The sequence below is a fragment of the Engraulis encrasicolus genome, chromosome 14 (genome assembly GCF_034702125.1).
Source record: "Engraulis encrasicolus isolate BLACKSEA-1 chromosome 14, IST_EnEncr_1.0, whole genome shotgun sequence".
Lineage (NCBI taxonomy): Eukaryota > Metazoa > Chordata > Actinopteri > Clupeiformes > Engraulidae > Engraulis > Engraulis encrasicolus.
The window spans coordinates 8,330,398-8,350,384 of record NC_085870.1 but is presented as its reverse complement, the minus strand read 5'-3'; the positions used below and the strand labels follow the sequence as shown (position 1 = coordinate 8,350,384).

Below are 19,987 nucleotides of genomic sequence, written 5' to 3'. Positions count from 1 at the left end.
ATCTATCTATCTATCTATCTATCTATCTATCTATCTATCTATCTATCTATCTATCTAAAAGGCTGCTGCATGCTGGGTGGTGCTGCACACTGCGTAGAGTGCCCATATAAATACCATACACTAGGGCTGCACAATTAATCAAAATAATCGTGATTATGATTTTTTTCCATAATCGTGCAGCCCTACCATGCACATGGGTCCAGTGTTCGAGTCCGTCCTGGGTCATTTCCCAGTCCTATTATGTCTCTTTCACCCACCACTCTCCTGTCTCATATTCACTACCCTAGGGTTCACAATGAAAGCAGTAAAAGCCAGAAAATACGTATATATTTTTAAAAAGCTGCTGCGTGCTATATTTAAGTGTCATATGCCTGTCCAGAGCACTGATGGCTGAGGATGCATTTTTAATTTTCTATCTAACCTGAATTGCAATATCCAACGTTAAATTCTAATAAAATCTAATCCAGTAGTCCAATCTAGATAAATGTTTAATTCTAATTTCGGCAACATCTGAATTGGAATTAGCTGCAGACACCACGTACGTAACATAAACTGTACAGTACCTACTATATTACATTTTTTTCAAGGCGAGGACATTGAAGGACATTTCCCATTCTGTGTATGATTTTCTCCTGACACCAAATGACTTTCAGTTGAGAATGATTGTTTCACAATGAAAGAAATGTAAAGCCTGTATTGTCTTAGCGTAGCCATCTGTTACAGTACAATACATTTACAGTACATCACCATCAAGAGTGTGCATATACAGTAGAGCAGTGGTGCTCTACGCGTACCACTGGTGGTACTTGAGACATCTCTGGTGGTACTTCATTTTTTGTGCATTGATTTGAAGGCTGATCAAGTGATGCAGTCGAAAATGTCTCTTTGGTCTCACATTTTGTAATATTGAACTGTATGAATCTGAATACATAATGCAGAATAATGGGCAAGCAAGAAAACAAACTTGCACTGAATGTGACCGTAGCTGTATTGACTGGAAAAAGTGAATGAAAGGCATTTGCTGTGATATTCTAATGTTGGTTGTCAAGGTGGTACTCGGAGAGCTCAATATTTTCTCGGGTGGTACTTCACACAAAAAGTTTGAGAACCACTGCAGTAGAGGACTACTGTATGACTGACACAGTTACCTCTCAATGAGAATCATGAATGGAAAACAACAACGGTTGTTAAAAAAATTGAAAGAACTAAAGAACACCATTTCATTGTCCACAGATGTCGTGTGAGTACCTGTCCCTGGAGGTGATGGAGAGATGGATCATCTGTGAGTATGAATACTCCTTCATTACATTACATTACATTACATTACATTAGTATTTAGCAGACGCCTTTGTTCAAAGCGACTTACAAGGAGCAATTTAAACAAGAACAGGGTAAGGCACAGTGTACAGTTGCAGCACTGATAGCATTGTCCTTAAAAAGAGTAAAGAGGACAATGCATTGAAAAGTAGCAAAAGTAAACAAAGACCTCAAGGTGCAGTGTGCAGTTGCAACACTGACAACACAATAGAAGCAACATTACAGTATTTCTCAATTGGTTTTGTACATTTCTCGAATCTCTCTCGCAATTTGCAAAACATAATATTCATTCTCAAAACAGCTTTAACAAATGGCAAAACACGGTGGATAACCTGCAAAACCGAGTCTCTTGCTCAAAACCCTTATTTGTCTTTCAAAACCAAGTTTTTTGTGTCAATGAACGTATCAGCGCCAGCAGAATGGTTAGTCATTGTGTCATAGTGTATGGACAAGCTAGTCAAATCAATTTCTCATGTTGTCTATCTATCTAATGTCATCCCAGTGGGCTTCATGCTGTGCCACAGCAGTCTGAACACCAACCAGGCGTCTCAGGAGCTGTGGAAGATGGCGCTGCGCAGTGGCCTCTACCTCACCATCATCCGCGAGGAGACCATCAACATACACAAGTTCTCAGAGGACTTCTTCGATGGCTTGAAAGGGTGAGGGGACGTGGAGAGTACAGAAAGAAATTATGCATCATTGTTCTGTAAGATCTTTTTTTTTGCATTGCGAGACTGAAATTTACTGTAACGTATCATAATGTGAGCGCAATTTCAAAATATTACGTTGGGCTATATGTAGTATATCATGTTACAGGAGACTTGGAGTGCACGTGCAGGTCCTACTGTAGAGGGATGTGCATATACAGTAAAAAGAAGAGGGGCTTCATTCTGCACGAAATTAGTGACAAAAAAGCATGACAATTTTTTTTAAAAACGTATCAAGTTATGATATCGAAGTCATTTCTATGTGCCATTGTATGAAAAAAGCAGACAGGTAACAGAAAGAATTGCGTCCTCTGCATTCAATCATCATAGGAGTGAACAAGGGTAGCCATGACAACAGAGCATGGAAACCAGTTAGTCAGCTACGCTTAGGGCACCTCAATCATGGAGGAGGACAGAGGAGAGCAATGGTCATTCACTCCCCTTGAAATTGAACCTGTGACACTTGAGATGGAAAGCAAACTTATTTCCCGCTGCTTTGACAGCACCACATCATAAATGGACTGCATTTGTATAGCGCCTATCCACTCCTTCGAGCACTCAAAGCGCTTCACATTGTATGCCTCACATTCACCCATTCACACACCGATGGCCGTGGCTGCCACGCAGGGTACCACCCTGCCACCAGGAGCAACTTGGGGTTAAGTATCTTGCTCAAGGACACAACGATGGAGTCAGGCCAAGCTGGGCTCGAACCTGCAACCTTTGGGTTGCTGAACGGCTCCTCTACCACCTGAGCTACCACCGCCCCATAAATGTCCATATAACACATACAACATATACCTGTACTGAAATCAGCATCTTTTTTTACAGCAGATATACAATAAAGTGTTGAAGTAGCTACTAGCTAGCTAGCAGGCAATGCATTGCACTTAACCCCTCACACACGTTGTACAGCTGGGTACAATAGACACACTACTAACGATGAATATTATTTTAAAAATGTGCATCTTAGCGATCATAACTACAACCCTGTCTGATTTGCTACTTAACTGAGCATGTGTTGTATGCCAAATTGGCAGCAAACGTATTGTCATGAACACAGCTTATTAACTTCCTTTTCTCTGCTATATAGGTACAGCAAGCGGGTGGCAGATATCAAGGAGTGCAGGGAGAACGCCATAGCCAACTGGTAAGAGCAGTCATGTGCATCGGTAACAGGGCATTTTCTAGGATTTTTTGGCATGAGGGAGCATCATGGCAGGTTACCGGGGTGAAGGGGGGTGTTCCCCCACGTGAATGAGAAATTTACTAGGGGCGCTCAAATATATATATATATATATATATAAATAAAAGTATGAGGGTGCACCCACGGAGGTATGAGGGTGGAGCGCCCCTATTTCCCCGTTCAAAAAAAGCCCTGGGTAAAACCCCAGCTGCAACATTGAAAGAAGCCACTAGCAGTGGAATTCATTAACAGTCTATGAAAGAACAAACACAGCCTTCCAACATTCCATATTATATTGTACTATACAGTATGGACATGAATGCTCTGTGGAACAGTTATCCTCCCAATATCCCTGTGTGGCAGAACTGGCTTAAGAGATTCCTCAGGAGAAATATTTGAAATATAAGTAGATCAATATCTGCACTGTTGTGAGAGGTGCATCCATCTTAGTTGTGACAGGTGGCTTCGTTTAACCGTCCCCTTTTGTCTGTGAGAGCTGTGTTATGCTTGCCTTACAGTGGAGCCATCCACCGAGAGAAGAGAATCTACCTGCGGCATGCACTGAAGGAGCTTTGCAAAGTACTGGAGGATGAGCCCAGACTGCTGGGGCCAAAGGTATTGTAAGACAGCCTCTGCCCCTTTCCCATATGGTCAAGGGAGAATACACAGAAGCAAGGCTGGACCGCTCATCTGGCACACAGGGCATTTTCCCGCTGGGCCGACAGTCCTTAGGGCTGCTTCTGTTGTTTTTTGTTTGCTTGTTTTTTCCTTAGATACCCGACCTCAATTTAGATGGGGTGGCCCATTGGTCTATCTTTAATATAGAAAGTGGATGTACATAATAATATGGGTAACACTTTATTTTAGGGATACATCTATTAGCACTAATACATACAATGTTAATGCCAGCATAAGAAACTTGTAAGGCCTAAGCAAACGCTAAGGCCTACTAGGTCCTTACTAAGGTTAAATTGGTAATAAATCCCTTATTGTGCATGAACAAGACATTTGCGAATACATGCCTAACAAATGTTTGATTTTGCTTTGTACATGCCTTACAAGCTACTTATACAGGGACATTGTATGTATTAGTGCTAATAGATGTATCCCTAAAATAAAGTGTTACCATAATATTGTAGAAAAGCGGGTGTGTGTGTGAGGCACTGGTCTATATGACAAAAATGTCCAGTCTGTTTTTCAATCCCAGTCCAGCCCTGCACAGATTGGAAAATAACTTCTACACACAGTCCATTCCACAGGCAGAATTCAATTCACTGCAGCGCTTCAGTCAATGACCTCTGCTAGGTTGCTTCACCATGACCAAAATATGATGGTGATGAATTGGGTCTTGCTTGTGGAGTCTTTTCTTCCATCCATCTCTGACACACCTTTCTTTTATAGAGGTGTGCAAAAGTCAGTTTTATAAGAACACAAAGCGTTTGCCTGGCAATGCTGTTCTTTCTCTGACTTTCTCTGACAATTTTGGGACAGCATTGTGAATACCATTCGGGAGTACGGCACGCTGCATTACAGCATCTAACATCCATTTCATCTAAAGTGCTAAAAGTGCTCTGCTAAGTCCAAATAAGGCTGGTCAGTTTTTAATAAGCACAAAGTATTTTCCGTCCAATTCAGTTTTTTTTCTCTGACTGTTAGACTGGCCAACATTGGCAGAGGATCATGAATACCACTCAGGACTACTGCCACATTATACACCACCCAATACCCACTTTCATCCTCGGGTGCTAAAAATCAAAACAGTCAAAGTTAAACTGTTTGCTGTTAGGCAAATCCATGGTCCACGATCCATTGCTGACCATGTTCATAAGACATGTCTGTCTGTATCCATAGCAATGGCCCTTTTATAGCTTCAAAGCCCTTCTATCTCTCCCTAAGGAGACATTTTGTGTTCACTTTTTCACATTTTCCGTCCTACAATAATGTCTCCAGTGGCTTATCAACGCGTAACAGTGTGAAAAACACTTCGGAAATCATTTCAGTGCCCTTAATCGGACAAAAAACGCTATTGAGAAAATTTGGAAGAGCAAGACGTCTCTCAGCAGTTAAAATACTTTCAACTTTTAGGCCACTTAGCGGTGCTTTTACGTCAGAACGACTTCCTTGTTGACCACTTTCAAAACACTTGTCGGTATCTATGGTAATGGCCTTTATCCACCAGACGCTTCCCTTCCATCTCTCCCGCAGGCTCTGTTTGTGTTCATGGCCCTGTCGTTCTCCCGTGACGAAGTGCTCTGGCTGGTCCGGCACAGCGAGAACGTCCCAAAGACCAAGACCCCCGAAGACTACGTGGACTCGTGAGTGTTTAAAATAGATGCACCATGAACCTGAGTGCCCACATTGGCTCCACATTTCCCACATTAGCGGCAGGCAGGAATGCAAGTTGGAGCCAAGCACGTGCAAGCATGAATTGATGGTGCTGTGTGTGTGTGTGTGTGTGTGTGCGCGCGCGTGCGTGCGTGTGTGTGTGTGTGTGTATACGTGTGTGTCTCTGTGTATGATGATGCTTTGATTTTGTTTTTCTTGTTTTTTCTTGTTTTTCGTTTGATCATTAATAAGCATAAGGAATAACAGGAAAAAAAAAAAAAACTAGCAGCCATTTCCTAGTAAGATAAGCTTATTTGCCCTCTGCTAAAGCCAACTTGAACTGTGTTGGCTCTCATAATTTGCCATGAAGCTCATTTGTATATTATTACTGCAATAAGTCATACTCCTTCCACTTGAGTAGTCCATTTCATATTACAATCTACCCGATCAATACATTTAGGCCAAGCACAGTTCCTCCCGGTGGCAATGATCTATAAAGCACACAGCTGGGACTTGCATGGTTTATGTTGCTGAAAAAAACTTGTGTTTGATCCGGAGAGTAATTTACTCCCTGTGGTCAAAATGGAATTCTGTGATCCGTTCATCACAATATTACTTCACAGGAAATTCTGTCTCAATGAAAGATGAGCAGTACACACAGTACAACAATAATGAAGCTCAGTTGCGCTAGTGCAAAACAGATTCAAAAATGATGTTTCTCATCGGAATTATGTGCACAGTGCCTTCTAAAAGTGGGTGCCCCTCTGATCAACTGTTCTGTGATTTTGCATGAATTTGTAATGTGTTTCTCTCTTGATGCCTGATATCAGAATTTCCAACCTCCATCTACTGCTTATTACTGTGAAAAAGGGAAGAAAAAGGATGGAAAATCCTCCGAAATAATCACTGTGTGTGTGTGTGTGTGTGTGTGTGTGTGTGTGTGTGTGTGTGTGTGTGTGTGTGTGTGTGTGTGTGTGTGTGTGTGTGTGTGTGTGTGTGTGTGTGTGTGTGTTTGTTTGTGTTTGTGTGTGCGTGCACGCCTGTGTGTGTGCGCATGTGTGCCCGTGCGCGCGCATCTGTCCGTCTCTGTGTGTCTATCAGGCAAATGGCAGAGTTGCTCTTCCACATGGAGAGGCTGCAGACCCTCCTCCACCAGCATAAGCCCATAATAGATCGCTACCATCTCCTGTACCTGTCCCAGTTTGATGCGCTGGTGATTAACGACACGGTCCAGGTACTGTATGTGGCCTGGGAAATCCCATGCTGCTTTGCACAATCATTCAAATCAGAAAGAATGCATGGATTCTATCCTTCAGAGAGGGTACCAGATCTTGAGCTCCAGTCAGAGAGCGGAGAGGGGTGGAAAGGCGCTGACTACAGTTTGTTTGAATAGATACAACTGACGCAATTGGCTATGGGCAACGTGTATGCCGAATGACACATTCGTAACACCCAGTAAAGGGCCCTGGGCGATCGTAAACCTCACCTTTCCTACGAGAAATTTCGTATGTATTTATCTCACTTGTGAGATCGTCTGGTGTTAAGCAGGTACGGTAATATAGTGGCCCCTGCCAAAACTGCAAGCATACCAACCGACACAGCATGATTGGCCACATCCCAACATCCTCCCATGAGTCTGAGTACTTATACTTACTACTGCCATAACCCAGTCAGTTTTTCAGTTTCAGTTTCAAGAATTTATTGTCATTGTCAAAAAAGGCAACGAAATTGCTAGCCGTGTAAATTGATTGCAGGGAACTTTTTGAAGCACATGTTCTTGGTTTTTGCATGAGACAGTCACAGATGGACTGTTTCACTTCATGGTTTTGGTTTAAAGAAATAGATACACATGTTTTAGACATTAAATCTTCACCAATATTCACTGATAATCCCTGACAGTGCACATAAAATGATCAAATTTCCAGACTTTCACTGTCTGAAACAGCCTTTATCACGGAATTTCTCTAAAATTACAGGATTTCCATGACCTGTGGGAACCCAAAAGAGTTATGTTGTAGGTCTATAGCATACAACATCCTACATTCACTTACTACACCACAAATGTCCAGGCCATCCTTGCGTGTCCACTGACAATTTGGCAAAGCAAGTGTTGATGTTTTTTTCAGACATCGGTATGAATGAAGCTCAGTGAGCTACAATGTGTGGCCTGTCCTGTCGAGTTCTCATGCGTGGATAACATGCTCTGTGTCGAGCCTCATCTGTTTCCTAATTTCATTATTTATTTGTTTTTATGTTTTTGTTTGTTCTCCTTCGCCGGCTACAGAGAATTAGCTATGGATGCCTGGCTGCATAAGGTCACAATTAGATTGCTGTGAATAATTTCACATTATCACTTTAACAATTTCACTGTATTACCTTATCAAATTGACCTGAAAGAACACACACAGAAACAGAGGTAGCAGTTTAAATCTGAAAGCAGCTCGGGGGTCTCGCACTCACAGGAAAATGGTTACATTGGTTTCTTGCGAGCCCGAGTCTACCAACAGTGGGCTAGGCCTTTATTATCTCATTCTAACAAGTAATTTTCCTATCATGCATATGTAAAACATAATATGATGAACATATATGGTCCCGTCTCCCCCCGGTTCCGTGATGGGCTCTTAGTGGCGTCTGGCATGTGACGGATAGCTTTTACCAGCCTAAACAGGTCATAGTTCAACTCCAAACAGGACGAGAAAGGCAGAGATGTTTTCCTTGTGGACCAGAGATGTCACATAACTCAGAGCAAAGGAGAGGGAGAGAGAGAGAGAGAGAGAAAGAAAGAGACAGAGAGATAATAACATAGTATAAAACTCTAACTAAAGGTTACACTTTTATCACATTGTATATTTTCAATAATACATGTATAAATTTATTAACAATTGCTCAGCACGTTGTTTAGACATACTTTGGTGCTGCAGCAAATAGTGGAGCACTGTAAAGTGCATGTTCTAGTGTTCCGCTAACTAGACACTATGGGTGTTTTCACGCCTGGTTCCTTACAGCCATTTAAGCGAACTCAGACCAGTAACTCAGCATTTTCTGTGCATATCATGTGAATGCTCCAAAGTGTACCCAGACCACTTGGAAGGGAACCGTTATTGACGAGACCTTTACTGACGTGATCTCAGTACAGTTTGCTTATGAGTCCTGAAGAGTTACACTTATGTTTAGGTGTAATCACTTAAGGGTCATTCCACGCCAAATCAACAGGAGCCCGCGTGTGGTCTTCTGTTCAAACACCGATAGGGTTTCCTTTCTATTTATTGCTTTTTATGAGAGTGTTTCTACTTATCTCTACCAGGGGGAAAAAATCAAGAATCTATATTGGGTACAAATATGTCTTCTGAAGGCCTAAACAGAGCACATCCAAAAACTGCAATAAAATTTGTATCATCTTTGAGGGAATGCTATGACAATGCAGGATCATCCAGATCAAAACGGACAGTTTCGCAACAAACTATTCCTATCTATGTACCAGCATGCAAAATGTGAGCTTCCTTCATGGTTTAGTTCTTGAGCCATGGGCTTGTGAACTTTGACAAAAAAAAAGAGTGTGAACAAAATGGGCACCCCCCTCCCCCAGTAAAATTGGCTGTAACACGGAGAGTATACATCTTACATTCAAATAAATGTACAGTGTTTCTCTTAAGTACCATGGGTGCACTTGGTAATATTTTCAGAATTTTTTGAGACCTAAGTGCGCGGGCTCCTGTTGATTTGGCGTGGAATGACCCTTAAGGAGAGCTCTAGAGAACCAGGTGATATCAAAAGGATGACTGACACCTCATGACAAGCATTACCAGAAAGAGCAGCCGGTTATTTTTGTAACACACTCACAATATGAACCAAAACAGACCTGAGTCCTTTTGACATCGGTTCACTTCTTCATCCACTTAAAGAGGACTAAGTTCGGTTCACTTAAAGAGGACTAGGTGTGAAAGTACCCTAACATTTACATTGTTATTATTATACATTCATCTATGTAATCTCTTTAAGCCTACTTACTACAGTATGGTATTTGTGTATTCTGTGATGGGAAATAGTATGCATACTTGATATTGATTGCATGTTTGCATATTATCCGTAGGGTCTGTATGTTTGTCCTGAGGAGGAGTCTGTCCTTATGTCATCGTTTGTGTCTTCCCTGTCAGCACTTAATGTCAAACAAGGTAAGGTGTTTTAAGTGTGAGATAACTGTGTTCAGTGTATGATTCTCTTTCTTAAAGGTGCACTGTGCAATAATTTCTAGAATTCATGCTGCCCATTCCCAAATGTTACCTTTTTTCATGAATACTTACCACCACCATCAAATTCTGAGTATTCATTATGACTGGGAAAATTGCACTTTTCATACATGAAAAGGTGGATCTTCTCCATGTCCGCCATTTTAAATGTCCAGAAGTGGACATTTTTAGCTGCAAAACATTGTGTACTTTGGTCACACTAGTATATACTAGGTTATTATTTAGTTCATGAAAAGATCAAATCTGACAATAGCCAGCACAGTTTCAATGAGCAGAGCAGCATAGTTGCAATAGCTGCTCTGGCCACCATCCTACACTGTGCACCTTTAAGAGAAATCCTGTGGGCTGACAATATGTATGCGTTCCGATATGCGACCTTGCGTCCTCCACTTGTGCTTGTGGCCTCGTAGCAGGAAGTAATATGTCGTGATGACATCACTGGCATCAGCATTATATTTCAATTAGAGATGCACCGGATCCTGATTTTTAGGATCCTGCCGGATCCACTGCTTAAGATCCTGCCGGATCCGGAACGAAAGGGTTGAAACACATAGCCAACTCGCACACGTGGGCCCTTTTTTTTACGTTGGCGCAAACTATTTTTAAGACTCATTGGCTTACTGCCACACAGCCTTCAACGACCGCTTCCAAAAGGCTTTCACTCCTTGCAGCGATTGGGGTTGTGAAAGACTGACTGAAAAGCCTACGCTACGTAAAAAGTAGAGATGACCCAGATCCTGATTTTTAGGTAACTGCCGGATACCGGATCCACTGCTTAAGATCCTGCCGGATCCGGATAGTTTGAAAAACCCTATTATCCTGCCGGATCCGGAACCGGATCTTGGATCCTGTACATCTCTAATTTCAATATCTCGCAAAAGCTCAATTGTAAAGTCATTTTCTCATTTGCAAACTGAATGGTGAATGAAGAATAGTCCCCCAAAAATTGTTGTGGCTAGGCTCACAGCGAGGAAACTTAATTGTTTTCTCCATGGAGGCAGGGCATCAGCAAAACGTGAGGCCACAAGCACAAGTGGAGGAGGCAAGGCCGCATATTGGAATGCACCCTATGTCTAAGAGAGATAAATAGACAAGTTACTGTACAGTGCATGGATAGACATGAGCGACATAAAGTCTATATTGAGATGCTGAGGGTACTGCAGATCAGTGGTTCTTAACCTTTTTTTCCTGAAGCACCCCCTTACCTTCGCCCAGGACGAGTCGCGCACCCCCAACCCAAACTTCTACATGTGTATACACCAACAACAAAAAAAAAAGATTTAAGTGAATAATTACAATGATTCAATATCTTAATGACTCCACATGTGGACCAAAACATGTTTTAATTTGGTTTAATTTGGCCTAATTATAATGTTTGCTAGCAGAATTTTGGTCACAACCTCAACACAAACAAAATTCCGTGCACCCCCTGGAATCTCTGGCGCACCCCCAGGGGGTGCCCGCACCCCAGGTTAAGAACCACTGCTCTAGATGATGGATGCTTTTGAGTAAGGCAAGGCGGGCTGTGATGAGATCAGAATACAGGTCAGACAGAGAGACAGACATGCTGTGAGTCTGAATACAAAACAGAGTCATGGGCAGGTGAAGGTGAGTTGTTATCGGGGTAGACGGAGAGAGAGAGAGGGAGAGAGAGAGAGAGAGAGAGAGAGAGAGAGAGAGAGAGAGAGAGAGAGAGAGAGAGCGAGAGAGAGAACGAGAGAGAGAGAGAGACAGAGAGAGAGAGAGAGAAAGAGAGAGAGAGAGAGAGAGAGAGAGAGACAGAGAGAGAAAGAGAGAGAGAGAGAGAGACCTACCTACCTACCTGCAGTATGACTCACCCTCCCAGAAACATGCTGAGTCATATATAAATCTTTTCTCAACAGTGGAGAAGGGAGAAGAATTTGATTTCAGGGCAATCAGGCTGGACTGGCTTCGACTACAGGTACTGCAGCTTTACAGAATATTGCATACCGGCTATATACTGTATATAGAATCAGTTGCTGACACACATATTTTTCTAAATAGCTGTGCCACTTCTTGTTGAATAACTCCACTATTCCATACCAAAAAGTAAAAATATTAAGTCTAATACAAATAGTATCTTTCGTAAATATAAGGCAGAGATACGCACTGTAGATGTTACCTAGTGTTGCCTCAGTTGGCTATTTCTATTGTCCATGAGTGCACACATACTCTCTCCTGTCCTCTCTGCTCCTCTGACTGTGTCACCTGTGCTGTTCTGTGCTGTGTAATGTAATGTAATGTAATGTAATGTAATGTAAAATGTAATGCTGTGCTGTTGTGTGCAGGCATACACAAGCATAGCCAAGGCCCCCCTGTCCCTTAAGGAATACCCCAACTTGGCCAAGATCATGAACATGACGCAGTTCCACACCCGCCTGATCGACAACATGGACGGCCTCCTGCAGGAGACGGCCGAGCTCTCCATCCTCTGGTGGGTCACCAAGGCAACTGGAGCTCTAGGGGCAGCGGTGGGGAACCTACTGTATGTCTCGAGGGCCGTTCGCGGCCCTTGAGGCCGTTTTATCCGGCCCCCGAAACAATTTTAATGTTATGCAGCATCACATGAAATATGTCATATTTTGTAAAGGAATCTTAGAAATCACATTTGCAATACAATTAAGTTGTATTCAGGCGACCTAGAGAAGGTGGGGTCTGTTTTAAAGGTGACGCCCTTCAATATAGGCCTTAAGTGCCGGGGGAAATCCTGGTTTGTGTTCATAATACAGCCCTCGGAGGACTGTTGCGGCCCTCGGAGTAATTCGAAGTGGCCCCTCGAATGAAGAAGGTTCCCCACCCCTGCCCTAGGGGCACTAGGCACACCGGCTCCGACAAAGTGCAGAGCACTGCAGTGCTCAGCTAGCTTTTAGTTGTTATCAGAGGTATAAAGAGAAGACGTAAAAGTACTCTTACTGATGTAATTCACATTAGTACTAGTGCACATGAAATAGTGTAAAACCCTAGCACATGATCTCACATAGTATATAAGTAGTTATTCCACTGTTCCACCTAATGAAGTGGATAGAGTAAGAGTAAGAGGTAGGGGTGTAAATCACAGCCTTCATGACGATACGATATCGATTTCTTAAATCAGGGATTCGATTTTTTTCTTTACTTAAGAATTCCCCACGATACGATGCGATTTGGTTCGATTCGATTTTTTCCAATTACTTTTCCACTACTATTGTGTTATGGAGCTAGGGCATTGCACAGGAGCCAGCGATTCGATTCTTTTCGATTCTTAAGAATGCCCCACGATACGATGCGATTCGATTAAATCGCCAGCCGATACTTCCGATACATCGATACATTTCGATTTTATTTACATCCCTAGTAAGAGGGTACGTCTACTTTTACTTTATATGCCTCTGATTGTTATCAATACATTACACTTGACACGCTGACACTTTTATCGACTTAAAGTACAGAATAATTACAGTTAAAGGACCAGTTCAGTCAATTTCAACATGCAGTTGTAATGCTCACACTACCCTGGACTTGTCAGTACCTGAGGTTTTTTTTTTTTCAGCCTTTTCCGAGATCTTGGTCATTGTAATGGGGGCAGCGCTTTGTTTACATTTCAAAAAAACATTTTTATTTATTTCCAAAAACATCCAAAAGGTTATACAACATCAGCAGACAACTAGCAAACAGCGGTACCTTTTGGGAAAATATTTGGAGTAGGCCTATGTTAATTAAAAAAAAAATGTAAACAAACGCTGCCCCCATTAGAATAGCTCATATCTCGGAAAGGGCATAGTCGAAAGATGTGGCATCACCGGGTACTGACAAGTCAAGGGTAGCGTGAGCAATACAACAGCATATTGAAATTGACTGAACTAGTCCTTTAAGTACTGGGTATTGTTACTGTCCCTGAAGGCACACGGTTAGTTGCAGTCCCTGAAGCAACGTGAGCTTGAGTGCCTTACGTAAAGGACACTTCAGTCATGGATGGAGTAGGGATGAATAAGGATGGGATTCAAAGCTGCAACCCTCTGACCCAAAGACCCTCTAACCCAAAGACGCCAACAGGCTAACCATTACGCCACAGCTGCACTGTGACAACAGCTCTGGTCTCTGGATTTGTGTTCTGGGTCTGGTTCTGGCTTGGCTCGACCAGGCTCGGGAAACCCACTCATCCACAAACACATGAAAGCAATCCACTCCAAGTGTTTCACACACAAAACAGCCTTTGTTCATTTAGTAGGGGTTTCCACAAAATGTGTCATTGTGTTTATTTGCATGTGTCGACCACCTGAGACCAATAACAGCAGACAATTCGCCTTTTGTAATTGTTCTTGTGGAGGACACTTGGCATTTTCCTAGTGTGCCCGTCACAGACATTAGCTACAGAACCCTGTGGCAATTGGATGATGGCAAAGTCAAAACTGGATGTGCTCTTTAAGTAGTGAATATCCTTCCTGAGAAGCCCCATGGTGGTTCTGCCCTAGCCTGATTATCATCGACATTCAAATCTCTTCGAGACTTGGTCTGACCAAGAGCATAACAATTAACATTTCCCAAACGGCAGGGTTGACCCGCCTCCCTTGGTTTGCTTATGGTTGTTTGCTTACCGACAAAGTGGGAGGAGTTCCCGTATTTTCAGGAACTCAGAAAGTACTTGCATTTGCTCTTGACCTGACTAGTTGCAACGCTGAAAGTGTTGCGTCACTAGGAGGGTACAGCCTGGCTAGTTCTGCCCTGGCAAAAGCATCCTCACACCAATGTCTACTTAAAATGTCTCTTAACCCTTTCATGCAGAGCCTTTTTGTTTCCCAAATGGTAAAAATGAAAGAAACTGAAGAACTCCAGTTTCATGTTTTTTACTTATGAAGGCAAAAAAAGACTGACTGCCCATTTTGACCATTGCGGTCTTCGTGGTTGTGTTTCTAAAGAAGCGAAAGTTTCCATTCCTCCTTTTTCCAAAATCAAGCTGGTAACATCATAGCATCATAGCATAGTTGTAGTGACATGGTGGGATTTTTTAGCAGTGTCAAATCACCAGTAATTTCATCTGCATCAAAAGGTCCTCCCACTAGTTTTGATTCCATTCCCTTGTTCTCTGTGACAACTTACAACCAAACCATATAACCTCTACAAGGAAAAGCATGCAAGGCAAGGCAAGGCTGGGTTCATCTTGAGTTCATTTCGTCAGGGGTGAATTTCTCAAAACCAAAGTTTCTTACTACATTAGGCACTTTGTTGTTTTCAATGCATTTTCCCATTGCCAACTACCGAAGTTGCTAACAGGCTAACAACTTCTCTTTTGAGAAACTCACCCCAGGTTTGTTACTAGGCATTGTACTATGATCAAAGCCACTGCAAGTATGAGAGAGTCTGCTGCATCTGTCTTGAAATTGGTTGTTGCTGGTCACACACACACACACACACACACACACACACACACACACACACACACACACACACACACACACACACACACACACACACACACACACACACACACACACACACACACACACACACACACTTTCTTCTCTATCTCCCTGCAGGGGTTGTTTCTGTGACTGTAGCATCTGTAATATAACAGGTTGTTTGTTTTGTTTTTGCTGCTCTTGATGTTTATGTACTCCTGCAGCTACTACCCGCGTGTGTTTGAGAAGATGTTCTTCCAGGGCAGCGAGGACGTGGCCATGCAGCGCTACCTCATCTCCTTCCCCGTGCTCTGCTCCCACTTCAGCCAGAGCGCGCACCCCCTGTGCCCAGAGGAGGTCAGTGCAGTGCAGGCTCCTGCTCTCATACACACGCACGCACATGCACACACACGCACGCACGCACGCGCACACATGTATGCAGGCACGCACGCACACACACACACACACACGCATGGACGCACGCACACACACTCTTACCATGGGGCCCTCCCATTGACTCCCTTTCATATAGGTCCAACCATAGCTAAATAATGCAACCAGCAACAACAACAGTACCAAGTTTGAAAGTTTAAATTTGGCCGCACAAACACCCCCTCTCTCATTTCGGCCCCCTCAATAATACTTGGGCAAGAACACACATACAAACACACAGAACGTGCGCACACACAGACACACGCACGCGCACACACACACACACACACACACACACACACACACACACACACACACACACACACACACACACACACACACACACACACACACACACACGCACGCGCACACACACACGCACACTCTTCTGCCAGAACCATCTGCTCCTAATTTATCTTTGATTTCTGATTCAAAATGCCTCAATTTTCAAAGCAAAAACCAAGCGACAGGAAACGATGGCATGCAAAGCCAGCTCATGGCATTGAGGTCACCTCATCCTCATCCTCGTCCTCGTCCTCACGATGTATGCAGTAAACAATGCAGTAATTCAACACTTAGAGATGCCGGGACCAAATACACTCTAGAAGATCCTTGGTCCAGGCACTTCAGTTGGTCAATGTAGTAAAAAAAAAAAACTTTATTTAAAGGGCAAATGCATCAAAAAACACCAACGCGTTTTGGCGCTGTGGCCTTCATTACACCCTGATGAAGGCCACAGCGCTGAAACGCGTTGGTGTTTTTTAATGCATTTGCCCTTTAAAAAACGTTGGTTTTTTTTACTACATTAACCAACTGAAGTGCCTGGACCAAGTATTTTTTTCCTTCAGTCTTTTTTGAACTTTGAACCCCTTCCAAGAGCACCAGTTGGTTTTGAGGGACACTAGTAGCGCTCTACCAACTCTTTTGCTGAACACTCTAGAAGATGTTAAATCAATTCTCTGAATGTTGAATTAACACTGCATTTTTTTTAACCCTGTACGGCCGAGTAGATAAAACCAATGACCCTTCTTTGAACCAGGGCCTTGTAATTGGAACCATGTAACACCGCACTAATGGGGTTGAACTAAGTTCTCTCCCTTCCCATCACATCATCAGCCCTTCCCCCTTCTCCTTATCCTTCCAATAATCACTCTTTCTCCTTCTTCCTCTTATCCTTCACATCACCCCCCTTTTCCCTCTTCTCTCCCGTCTCCCTCTTCGCTTTCCCTCTTACCCTTCCTGCTGGCTGGGGGTCGTCCGTCCAGACGGAGGCCGGTGAGAAGAGGAGCCTGAAGCTGTGCGTGACCTTCCTGGAGGAGATCGCCAAGCAGACCAGCGCCGTCGTCCTGGAGATCTGTGCCGAGCAATGCAAACTCAACGACCAGGTGAGCTACTTCGGCTGCATCCAAATAGTCATGTTCAAATCTAGCCAAGCAGACCGGATAATTCTGCCTAGTGGGCCGAATATATATATTTTTTTGCGTGGCAAGCTGGTCTATTACAGCCATGGAGGTAGTATAAGAACTGGAGAGAGTGAATAAGTCCCGCCTCCAGTCATTTCAATGGGAAATGCTAGGCTAGTGAATTCAGCCAAAATTGAACTTTTTTTCAGCTTCCAAAATGGAGTTATTTCCGCCGACAGTTTACTCAGCCAATTACGTGCCACGTTAATGACTGACCAGAAAGCAAAATGGAAGACGGGCATTGGATGCATGGAGGTGCCCTGTAAAGGTCTGTGTGCGCCCAACACTAAACCCGCGTACCCACCAATCATCATGAGCGAAGTGAATGTCGGAAGTGCGAAAATGGCGACTTGCTAATCGGCGAAGCTAACCAGCCAAATCCTGCCCCCCTGATTACAGCACCATTGGAGAACGGACAAAAAAGGGACAGCAAACACGTCCTCCAATCACAACACAATGTTTTTCTTTTCTTTTCCTTGATCGTTGAATCGTTTGGGCTGGGCATTCACCGTTGCTCTGATTGGTCAGAGCGTACAGAGGCAGCTTGAACGACAACAGTTTGGTCCCACCCAAAGCTCTCAGCTTTGGGAACTGCGTGGTCCCAGACTAAACTTTTTATGTTGTGGTCTGGCTTGCCAGGCGAGTTCAAACCCCCCAAAACACACACATGCTGAAGAAACGTAACCCCACACACAAACACAATCACAGAAGAAATCTATATCCCTTGGCCTTAACACATACGCCTAGCTGGACCAACTGCCATTTGAATGTGTCCACAACGTGCCCTTCTTCACTACACAGTGCACTACACTGGGAACCCGACAATATAACTTTGGTGGTTAATGATGTGAACTTTTTAGTGAACTTTGGAGTGAATAATATTTTGGGCACGTCCTTGACTGTATGGGGATGTTACAGCAAATTGGGGCTGTGCACCCCTGGGGGTGAGTTAGGCAAGGCAATTTAGCATGGAGCGGGTGGCTAAGGACTAAGGACTAAGCCACGGAAAATCCAATTCCTGCTCATTAAAACAAAGACGTATTAAAATTAAAAAGTGAAATTAAAATGAAAATTGGTGAGAAGATTGGCCTGGACTGTGGTGTGGTGTGATGGGAATCAGGTGGCGGGGAGACTAATGAGAAGTGTCTCCTCACAGGTCTCCGGATGCAGGGCCGTATTGAGCCAATATGGTGCCCTTGGGCACTATACCTTACTGGTGCCCCCTTTATAAACAATATTTGTTAAGTTTGTTTCTTGTGGTGCCCCCTCGCTGGTGAAAAAATGGTTGGTGGTGTCCCTGGGCACTGTGCCGCTGGCCCTTATGGTTAATCCGTCCCTGTCCGGCTGGATTAGGCCATTTAAATGTTTTGGACCGCATGCTGTGTCTGCATCTAATGTGATTCATTGGAGCAATTTTTATGAAGAAATATAAATATAAACATTACTCCATTACTCCATTTTTATATAAAAAAACACTGATGACTGTGAACCACCATTAAGCTTGATTTTAGAGCCCTGATATTCATCAGCATTTTCCACCTAATATGCAGTGCTGAAATTTCACAGTTTATCAGCACCAAGTCAGACTGTGACAACGATCCCAATTTATATTTGACTTTCTGTAAACACCTCCACTTATCAGCTGCTGCCTAAGCACTGCGCAGAGACCATCAGTAGGGCGCGCAACAAGAAGCAGAAGAAGCCGCCGCCCAAGAAAGGGGAGGTGCAAAAGGACAAGCCAGGCACCGAGAGCCACCGCAAAGACCGCGTCATCATGACCAAGTGAGACTATGTCAATTACACGCACGCACAAACGCACGCACACAGACACACATACTCACACACATTCTGTGGTACATACAGGTGCACATAGGCACGCAGGCACGCAGGCACGCAGACACACAAACACAAACACACCCACACACACACACGAACACACACAGACACAGACACAGACACAGACACAGACACAGACACACACACACACACACACACACACACACACACACACACACACACACACACACACACACACACACACACACACACACACACACACACACACACAGTCATCTTGGGCTGCAGCCAGCAGCATCTGCAGGTACATCTCCATACCTTCCTTCCTACCTTCCATACCTATACCACCGCATTCAACTTACACACTGAATCGGCGTTTCTGAGGTACTGTTTCCACGTAACAGGATATTTTTTCAGCAGGGTATTTTGTTTATCCTGTTTAGGTGTAAACACAACATGTGGATAAAAATAAATACTCCATTTCAGCCCCCTAAACAGGATACTTTTTTCTCCTGCTTTTTATACCTGGATTTTAAATATCTGCTACATGGAAACGGAAGGCCAAAACCAATATAAAACCAATGCAACCAGGATAAAAAATATCCACATATAAAAATATCCAGCTACGTAGAAACAGCACCTGATATCATGACAAAAAAGGCCCATTGCCCCTGAAGGCCAGTCTGAAGCAATGGCAACATTATGTAGATACGCAAACCTGTCAGCAGGTGTCACCTTTCCTCATATTTATTAATGCACTAGTGACAGACAGGAAGACATCAGGAATGTATGTCATCATGCATGTTTGTGCTTTGTCTGTTCGGTCTGGTCACATATGACAGCCTGGAGATGTGTCCAGATGCGAAGCCACTGTGAGTCAGACTTAAAATAGTCCAAGAAAATGAAATCAATCAATACATGGCAGGGGACAGTTTATTTTATGGTTGTATCTACAGTACAAGTATCGACATATGATAGTATGTATGTACCTAATCCTAACCCTAAAGTACAGTACAAGTATCGACATATGATAGTATGTATGTACCCAATCCTAACCCTAAAGTACAGTACAAGTATCGACATATGATAGTATGTACCTAATCCTAACCCTAAAGTA

General features: G+C 43.3%; 1 protein-coding gene across 1 annotated transcript in view; it reads left to right on the top strand.

Moving 5' to 3' along the window:
• Nucleotides 1–19,987, top strand: part of nckap1l (NCK associated protein 1 like) — a 56,169-nt gene that overhangs the window by 14,863 nt on the left and 21,319 nt on the right. The window contains exons 8-19 of the mRNA XM_063214857.1: nucleotides 1,234–1,282; nucleotides 1,820–1,976; nucleotides 3,118–3,174; nucleotides 3,729–3,825; nucleotides 5,416–5,525; nucleotides 6,637–6,769; nucleotides 9,626–9,707; nucleotides 11,666–11,724; nucleotides 12,092–12,237; nucleotides 15,403–15,535; nucleotides 16,876–16,995; nucleotides 18,716–18,855. Of these exons, the coding sequence (XP_063070927.1) occupies nucleotides 1,234–1,282; nucleotides 1,820–1,976; nucleotides 3,118–3,174; nucleotides 3,729–3,825; nucleotides 5,416–5,525; nucleotides 6,637–6,769; nucleotides 9,626–9,707; nucleotides 11,666–11,724; nucleotides 12,092–12,237; nucleotides 15,403–15,535; nucleotides 16,876–16,995; nucleotides 18,716–18,855 (1,283 nt within the window). The remainder of the gene's footprint in view (nucleotides 1–1,233; nucleotides 1,283–1,819; nucleotides 1,977–3,117; nucleotides 3,175–3,728; nucleotides 3,826–5,415; nucleotides 5,526–6,636; nucleotides 6,770–9,625; nucleotides 9,708–11,665; nucleotides 11,725–12,091; nucleotides 12,238–15,402; nucleotides 15,536–16,875; nucleotides 16,996–18,715; nucleotides 18,856–19,987) is intronic.